The 9,787-nt window shown below is 36.8% G+C and overlaps 1 protein-coding gene across 1 annotated transcript; it reads right to left on the minus strand.

The window, feature by feature from the left end:
- Window positions 1-611: 611 nt before the first annotated feature.
- Window positions 612-9,331, minus strand: LOC120329765 (uncharacterized). The gene is made up of 3 exons (XM_078110244.1): window positions 8,792-9,331; window positions 1,010-8,582; window positions 612-800 (listed from the first exon to the last, which is right to left on the minus strand). The coding sequence occupies exon 2, from the start codon at window positions 8,278-8,280 to the stop codon at window positions 1,789-1,791; it is 6,492 nt and encodes a 2,163-aa protein (XP_077966370.1). The 5' UTR covers window positions 8,281-8,582; window positions 8,792-9,331; the 3' UTR covers window positions 612-800; window positions 1,010-1,788.
- Window positions 9,332-9,787: the final 456 nt, after the last annotated feature.

Genomic DNA, 9,787 nt, shown 5'->3' on the forward strand with positions numbered 1-9,787 from the left:
ATTCAACACTACCGAATTCTTGTTATATTACAATGCATCGGGCAATCTTACCGATTGGAAATACCGATCATTGCAAACCTTCGAAACTTGTTCTCAACTAACGAAATCTTGCATTGAATCAAAGAAGTCTATTGTGCATACAATGGCTTTGTTTTAAACGTAAATGACAACTGCCAAGACATTGTCAGATTACGTCATAAAGGCGTGGCCGCTATTTGGCCTCATTTACGCTTTATTCGTTGTACCCCTGCTTTACATAGGTTATTTCATCTATCGAAGCTTGCCAAACTGCCGAATGTCCGTTCGCCGTACATTAACAAATGGATTGCTGCAACCAATACAACGACTTCTCAGCATACCACGACAAACCGTAGTACAATTCAACGAACAACAAGAAATACACCAGTTATCCGATGTCGAAATTGACGATGAATCGATGGAAAATGCTAACAACTTCTCAGATGCGAGCGCCCAAGCTCAAATGGAGTTGAAAGTTTGACTGTAACAACCTTTTAAATTTATCCCCACCCTATTAAGTCAACTCGATTCCGGCGGTCGTTGCGAGTTGTATATGGTGTGTGTAGGCGCCAAATCGGAGTCGCTATCTAGCGCCAACACGCGTTAACGGACGGTTGCTCTCTGAATCGTTTCTAGACTCCACAATAAAAATACGCGCACAAATTGCCTTTTGAAATTTCTTGTTGTCACGAAAAAGGTACGTTTAAAATGCAGTGTACGTACGATTGAAATTCAAAGTTGAAAGTACGAATCAGTATACAGTTGTCAATTTGTACGGTTTTCTAAACAGAAATAAAAAACAGTCTCAAAATATGTCACACAATAAAACTTACCAAATATCTAACTAATTAGCACTTAAAAAGCACAATATTTATCAATTTAGAATCACAAATTAATTGAAAAAACCAAAAATACAGCACAATTGTTTACCTTAAAATTGCAGTTTCATATCACTAAATAAAGCATAAAATACGATAAATCAAAGACTTACTTGACGATGTAGCCTTCAACTCAAAGAACAACCAATTATTTGACTGGAACTATTATTTTAACTAGCTCTATATTTGATCAGATCTAACAAATAAACACACAAAATATCATGAAATAACTACTTGCAACTGTTTTCCTAGCCTACTGGGAATAACGAACATCTAAACGCGAATAGAGCTGGGAAAGATTCAAAGGTAACTTTTACTAAATATATGATATGACTTAAAAACCCGGTTCCTGAGACCTCAAACAACTAAAAATCTAACAAAACTGGAGAGCAGACAATCACTGCCAACATTCCCGCCCAGAAAGCAGCAAGCGAAAGAACGAGCGTTGCCAGAAATAAGCAACAACACAAAGAGAGCTAGCCTAGCAACACAGGACAAATTAGCATAATTCTATGTTCTAATTTGTTAACAGTCTGTAAATCGGGGTAGGTTGTCATCAGAAAAATATCATAAATTACACTAGTACTAAACCCTACTTGAGCAGCATTAGATATGCCCAATACAAACCTAGGAATAACTACAAAACAATACTAGAAACATGGCAACATCAATGTGTGAAATTATGTTGCAATCGCAGAATACGCAAATCACAAAATCAGTCAAGTGTGAAATAAACGAAAACAAATGCGAGGCGGTTTCATCCCGGCCCCTTGGAAATTTAAAATTTGCATCCACAAATTTACAAGATTTCCACACACTCAAAACACATCAAGCACACTCAACAATCATGCCAGAAAGAAATTCTTTAAAACGAAATTGAAAAGTTATCAAATCATGCTTCATCACACTCACGCAGAAGTACAAGTTTTGTCACAGGGCGTTGGAATATGGAATGTTTGGTTTGAACACCCACGGAACGAACCCTACCCTTGCTATCCTGGTAAGTTTCAATGACTCGTCCCAGCAACCAAGTGTTTCGTGGTTGATTCTCATTCACAACAAGTACAATGTCATCCTTTTGAAGATCTCGTTGCACTTTGTTCCATTTTTGTCGACATTGAAGAAGCGGAAGGAATTCCTTTCTCCAACGTTTCCAGAAAACATCCGCAAGATATTGGACTTGCTTCCAACGCTTTCGAGCATACATGTCCTTGGGGTCAAACACACCTGGAGGAAGCATTGGTTCCTCTTTCATCAGTAATAAATTATTTGGACTTAATGGAGTTAAATCTTTAGGGTCGTTCGATACTGTAGTTATCGGTCGTCCATTCACAATATTTTCGCATTCGCACATAAGAGTTCTTAAACTCTCATCTGTCAACACTTGTTCACAGCAAATAGCATTAAAGATTTTCCTTATAGTTCTAATCTGTCTCTCAAACACACCACCATGATGAGATGAAGCAGGCGTTTGAAATATCCATTTGATGTTTTTCTGTAACAAATAATCATGAATTTGGTTTTTGTTCCAAGATTTAATCGCATCTCTGAGTTCTCGTTCACCAGAGACGAAGTTAGTGCCATTATCAGATCGCATCCCAATAACTTGACCTCTCCTTGCTATGAATCTTCTAAGAGACATAATGAAAGCACTAGTGTCCAGACTGTTTGCTATTTCCACATGTACAGCGCGCGACACTAAACAAGTAAAAAGCACACCATAACGTTTAAACTCGCTCCTTCCTTGCTTGATCAAGAATGGACCGAAACAATCCACTGCAACATATGTGAAAGGAGGTTTATCCGGTATCAAGCGATTCTCAGGTAAGTCCGCCATTAATTGAGATTCAGGAGGACGTTGTCTCTTCCTGCAAGGAACACATCCTCTCAAAACACTTCGCACCAAAGCATTACCTTTTACGATCCAATACTTTTGATTTATTTCAGCTAACACATATTCACGACCGTTATGACCAGTTGTTCTGTGGACATAATCTATTATCGAAGAAGCAATTTTACTTTCTTTTGGGATAATAATTGGATGCTTTGCATTAAACTCAACATTTGCTGCTCTGATCCTACCTCCTACACGAAGTAGTCCGTTTTCCAAGAATGGTTGTAAATTACATAAAGAGCTTGATTTTGGAATTTGTTTTCCTTTGAACAAAACATCAACTTCTTTTAAAAAGTATTTTCTTTGTTCATGCTTTATAATTTCCACCTCAGCCAGAATCATTTCTTCTACAGTTAAAGATTCAACAGGTCCAGATTTCAAATTGCAGTTTGATCCAACAATTGACTTTAATTTGTTTATGTAACGTAACATCCAAGCAATTATTTTCTTCAAGTGATACCAATTTGAATATTTAGCAACGACATCATCAAGAACACATGGTTGATCTTTCACAGCAGCAAAACATTTTTCAGGCAATTCTTTCTTAATTTCCAAATTTCCATCAGACACAGAATGTAAGAAATCAGGTTGTTCAGGCCACTCATCATGACATTTCCATAAAAAACTTGGACCAGATTTCCATTCCGGATAATTCAGGAAAGCATCCACTGACATACCTCTGGAGGCAACATCAGCCGGATTCAATTTAGATGGCACATAATACCATTGGTTAATTTCAGAAACTTCCTTGATTAGATTTACTCTGTTAGCAACAAAAGTTTTAAATACTTTATCCTCATTAGCCAAATAGCGTAACACCGTCGTACTATCTGTCCAAAAATAAGATGCAGAAATTTCAATTTTAAGCTCATTTCTGAAAAATTTATCATTGCGCGCAGAAATAGTTGCTGCACACAGTTCGAGTCTAGGTATTGTCGAGCCTTTCAATGGTACTAGCCTAGATTTTCCACAAAGTAACACACAGTGTATTTGTCCAGATGAATTCAACGTCCTGAGATAAGACACAGCGCCATATGATTTTTCAGACGCATCCGAAAAATGATGAATTTGAGTTTCTACAACTTCACCGTAATCCACGGGTACAAAACATCTTGGTACATTAAATTCCTTCAGTTTAGGCAACTCAGAAAGCCATTTTAGCCATTCTTGTTCAACTCTTGGCGGTATTGGGTCATCCCAACTGAACTTCTGTCTGCAAAGCATTTGCATTAAAACCTTCACAGGCTGAAGCACTGGCTGTACCAGGCCCATTGGGTCAAAAATAGAATTCACGACACTTAACATGCCACGTCTATTACAAGGTCTCTCTTTAGGATTAACAGAGAAACACAAGATGTCATCATCAACACTCCAAATCATACCTAGAGCATGTTCAAGAGGTAAAGCGTCAACAGCTAAATTTAAATTTTTCAAATTCTTCGATCTCATATCTTCAGGAATTTCGGCAATAACATTGCGATCATTACTGATCCATTTTAAAACTTCAAATCCGCCTTTTGCGCAGACAGCAGAAATATTTTTCACAAGAGAAACGGCACTTTCGGCATTTGGTCTTGAATCGAAAAAATCATCCACATAGAATGAATCGTTAATTGCATTTATGACACTTATATCAAAATCATGTTTATTGTCTTCGGCAGCTTGTTTCAATGCATAATTACAGCAACTTGGGCTGCAAACCGTTCCAAATGGATAAGCTGTCATGCGAAATTCTTTCATGGGTTTATTTATGTCGCTGTCTTCCCACCAGAAAAATCTAAGATAATTTCTGTGTTTTTCGGGTACCTTCACTTGTAAAAACATTGAGCGAATATCTCCCTGTACAGCAACCACATTTTTGCGAAACCTTGACAGAACACCAACCAAGTTATTGGCCAGGTCCGGCCCCTGTAACAGAACGTCGTTAAGGCAGATTCCTTGAAATTTAGATGAGCAGTCAAATACTACACGAATTTTCTTCTTTTCAGGGTGATAAACGCCATGATGATTAATATACCAAATTTGACCTTCACTTTCAGTAGAATCAGAAACTTCTTCTGCATAGCCCATAGTTAACGTATTTTCCACAAAATCTTTATATTCGGAATAAAAATTTGGATCCCTAATAAATCGACGCTTGAGCGATTCGGTTCGCTGTTTCACTTGCAAATAATTTGAAGGTAATTTCGAATTTGGATTTATAAATGGCAAATCAATTTCATAGTGTCCGTCATCTTTCAACTTAATAGATTCGCTCACCCTATCAAGGAACATTTGTTGTCGAGGGGAGATTTCTTCCTTTTCATTATCAGCCGAATCAATGACATCCGTGCACATTTGACACAATGGATGCACTTCATTTTTCACAAAATAATTACATGGATTACCTTGATTGTCATTCTTCTTAGGTGGACAACTAATCATCCATCCAGCAACAGTCTTAGATGCAAAATAGTCATGAGGGCCATAGGCAACTTCCAATGGTTTGTGCAATTTAGGATTATCCTTGCCAATCAAAAGACCCACTTCAGATTTAATATTTGGTATAACAACATTCTTAAATTCAATAAATTGATCCACGTCCTTTTGAGAGGGAATATCAGATTGCTCAACACCAATTTTATCGTTTGAAAATAATGGCGTCAATGGCACATATTCAGATTCATCAAAGTCCGAAATTTCAAGACCTTTCACAATGATACTTTGTTTACTTTCAGTTTCATTATTTATTGTACGAACATTCAAATTTATCTTGAGACCATCAACATTTAACTTGTGCATAAGAGACTCACTTATGAATGAGCAAGTGGAACCATTATCAAAAAATGCGTTTGTCACAATAGCATTTTTGTCACCATTAACACGTACTTTAACAGGAATCACATTGAGCAAAACCTTTTCATTTTTAGATGTATTAACAAAAGCATTAAATTTGGTTTCAGTTTCAGGTGTTTGAGAGCCAAAATTTTTCAAAACAGGAGATTCATCACCTTTTGTCCCAGAATGATTAATTTGGATTTTGTCTGGAGGATGAAGAACCGTTGTATGTCTTCTCTTGCATCCTTCAACCTTACAAGGCTTTGTTCGCTTACAGTCTTTGCTCCAGTGACCAGGTTCGAGGCATGAAAAACAAAGCTTTCGGTTCCTGACAAACTCAATTTTATCTTCATAGCTCAATTCACGAAATTTAACACACTGATTCAAAAAATGATCTTTATTGCATTTGACACATTTTCGTACAGGCCTATCAACAACTGATGTAGCAAATGTTGATCTATAGGGTTTCAGACCTTTCACAGGGTTCGATTGCTTTGGAGGTGAGTTCGAATCATTAGAAGGCAGATTCGTGTTTTCACGAGTTCGTTTTCGAACATAATTCGCCAAATGTTCAACTGTTAAATTCACCTTCTTTTCATTTAAAACGTCATCAACTACAGACAGCCACCCTGCCCTCCAAGAATGAGGCATTCTCATGGCCATCTTTTCAATTGTCATAATAGATACATTATTATATTCAATTCCTATCAATGTATTCATACAGGACATCAGCTCTGCGGCAAACATTGTTAGGGCATCTTTATCAGCCAATTTTAAATTAGGACCACAGGAAACTGAATTTATACAAGCTTCCCCTATTTGATATTTTCGTCCATATGTTTCATCAAGCAACTGAATTGCTTCATTATAACATTCAGATCCACGATGCTGGCAACCTTTGACCAGTGCATGAGCAGGACCCTTTGTATATTTAAGCAAATACACCATTTTTTCTTTAGGGCTTTGAACTCTACTTCCAATTACAGTGTCAAATATATCCAAAAAATATCTGTACTCCGCAGCATCTCCAGAAAAAGTAGGGGGTTCCGAAGGTGGTAAACCAAACTGAGGTTGGGGTACATAAATTATTTGAGGGTATGACAAAACTTGATTAGGCATAACAGGCATTTGGGTCACACCCGTCAAAGGGACATTATTTGACATAGTCACTACCGGTACAGAACTTGCTTTAGGAGCAGTATAGATTGGAATCTGACTAGCATTTGAAATAGGTGAGGTGAATGGTAAACTCACACTCATTTCAGGTATTCGAGTCACATTGTTCATAGTACACGCACTCACACTCACCCAGGGAGCTACGGTACTATCATTCAGCATATAAGAACAGGTAGTAGCCACTCCTGAACTAACATTCAACACATTTCTGGGATTCAGTGACCCAGTAGTACAAATTATTTGTTCGGGCACATGAGACACATTCTCAACTGCAACATCACCACCCATAGTCACACTAACATTTTGTGGATTGCAAATTTCAATTTCAGAGGCAGGAATAACCGACTCACCATTTTCCCCGGCGATTGTCCTCCTCCTACTCATGGTACTCAACATATTCGTTCTGGTGACTTGTGTGATCTGCGGTTGTAAAAATTGTGCCGTTGTTACAGGTAACATTACAGGTGCATTTTGTACATCGGGTTCAGGTTCTGATGGTGTGATTACAGAATTTTGTGTTGATTGTTGATTAGTAGTATCATTAGCAATATCAGCAGATGGGGATTTATTAACAATTATCCCACTTTCTGCTAAAGTTTCATTAAAGTCCATGTCCAGTCCCAGCAGTTCTCGTCGACTTTTGTCTTCGATTTCTTGCAGGGTTCTTTGTTTACGTCGATCGAATGTAACGTTTTCGATCTTTCTTTTTTGTTGTATTTCCTGGCGACGACGCATAAATGCTTCTCGCTTACGTTGGTTTTCAATTCTAATTTCTTCCTCTTGACGTTGCTTTTCGCGCCTCAATTCTTCTTCTTGACGTTGCTTTTCTTTTCTTATTTCTTCCTCCTCAACTTGTTGTTGTTGCAGGAGTTCTTGCCACTCCTTTTCCAGTGTCAAGTCTTCAATTTGGTTATTTTCTTCCCAAATTTCTTTTTCTTGTTGCAACCGGTTACCGAGCTGTTGTTTCTCTAGCTCAGTTTTTCTTTGCTGACTTATTTTTCGTGCTTCATAGATGTTTTCTATTTGCGACTCACTAAGGGCTGATTTTTGTGATTGGACAACAGATGTTGATCGATAACTTGCACTACGAAACGTTTTCAAGCTTCGTCTTTTTGAATTTCTTGACAAACAATCCCGAGTTAAAACAGTTGATTTCTTTTGTTTCACTTTTGATCTTGTGGTCATTACATGTGTGTTTGTTGACATTTCTTCAACAACACAAGATGCTACAGACTTCTCTTTATTAGTGCTCTTTCGCGAACTTAGGTGAGAAACTGAATCCACATCAGGTATTCTTAGGAACAAGTCTTTACTCACACCACTAGAATGATCACTCACAACATTTTCACTTGCCAATGCAAGACTTGATTTAGGTTGTGTTTCAACTGACATTGCAATTATTGTTGTTTCATGAACGTCTGATTTTGCAGAACCGTCATTTGTTGTTGAATCATCTTCATTGTCCTTGACATTTAAGTGAGCATCAGCCGTTGCCATTTTTATTTAACTTCAACCAGGCAACTTCAGAATTAATGTCCAATTTTCCTTTCAGCTTTTGTGCAAACGTCAAAAAACTTATGTAGGCGCCAAATCGGAGTCGCTATCTAGCGCCAACACGCGTTAACGGACGGTTGCTCTCTGAATCGTTTCTAGACTCCACAATAAAAATACGCGCACAAATTGCCTTTTGAAATTTCTTGTTGTCACGAAAAAGGTACGTTTAAAATGCAGTGTACGTACGATTGAAATTCAAAGTTGAAAGTACGAATCAGTATACAGTTGTCAATTTGTACGGTTTTCTAAACAGAAATAAAAAACAGTCTCAAAATATGTCACACAATAAAACTTACCAAATATCTAACTAATTAGCACTTAAAAAGCACAATATTTATCAATTTAGAATCACAAATTAATTGAAAAAACCAAAAATACAGCACAATTGTTTACCTTAAAATTGCAGTTTCATATCACTAAATAAAGCATAAAATACGATAAATCAAAGACTTACTTGACGATGTAGCCTTCAACTCAAAGAACAACCAATTATTTGACTGGAACTATTATTTTAACTAGCTCTATATTTGATCAGATCTAACAAATAAACACACAAAATATCATGAAATAACTACTTGCAACTGTTTTCCTAGCCTACTGGGAATAACGAACATCTAAACGCGAATAGAGCTGGGAAAGATTCAAAGGTAACTTTTACTAAATATATGATATGACTTAAAAACCCGGTTCCTGAGACCTCAAACAACTAAAAATCTAACAAAACTGGAGAGCAGACAATCACTGCCAACATTCCCGCCCAGAAAGCAGCAAGCGAAAGAACGAGCGTTGCCAGAAATAAGCAACAACACAAAGAGAGCTAGCCTAGCAACACAGGACAAATTAGCATAATTCTATGTTCTAATTTGTTAACAGTCTGTAAATCGGGGTAGGTTGTCATCAGAAAAATATCATAAATTACACTAGTACTAAACCCTACTTGAGCAGCATTAGATATGCCCAATACAAACCTAGGAATAACTACAAAACAATACTAGAAACATGGCAACATCAATGTGTGAAATTATGTTGCAATCGCAGAATACGCAAATCACAAAATCAGTCAAGTGTGAAATAAACGAAAACAAATGCGAGGCGGTTTCAGTGTGTATCTCGCAATGTGTCGCCTCGTTATTAATCATCTTGTATTTTATCACTTTAATCGTTTTGTATTTTATTACTTTTCTCTTATTATTATCCACTATAAAACATCAAAACACCTTAGTATAAGAATTTAAACAAAAAAAACAAAAAAAAAAACGTACAAATAAAATAATTGTGCAGTGTCAGTTTTCTTTTCTGTGTAATTACTTGTTATTAATCAATGCCTTGTTTTTTAGATATCACGAGTTCTTTTACTTCATATAGAATTTGATTCAGGTTCAATTTCAGGGATTCAATGGTTCAATAATCATCTGTCAAATTACTCATTATTCAATTTACAGGATTTTTT

The sequence above is a fragment of the Styela clava genome, chromosome 2, assembly GCF_964204865.1.
Source record: "Styela clava chromosome 2, kaStyClav1.hap1.2, whole genome shotgun sequence".
NCBI lineage: Eukaryota > Metazoa > Chordata > Ascidiacea > Stolidobranchia > Styelidae > Styela > Styela clava.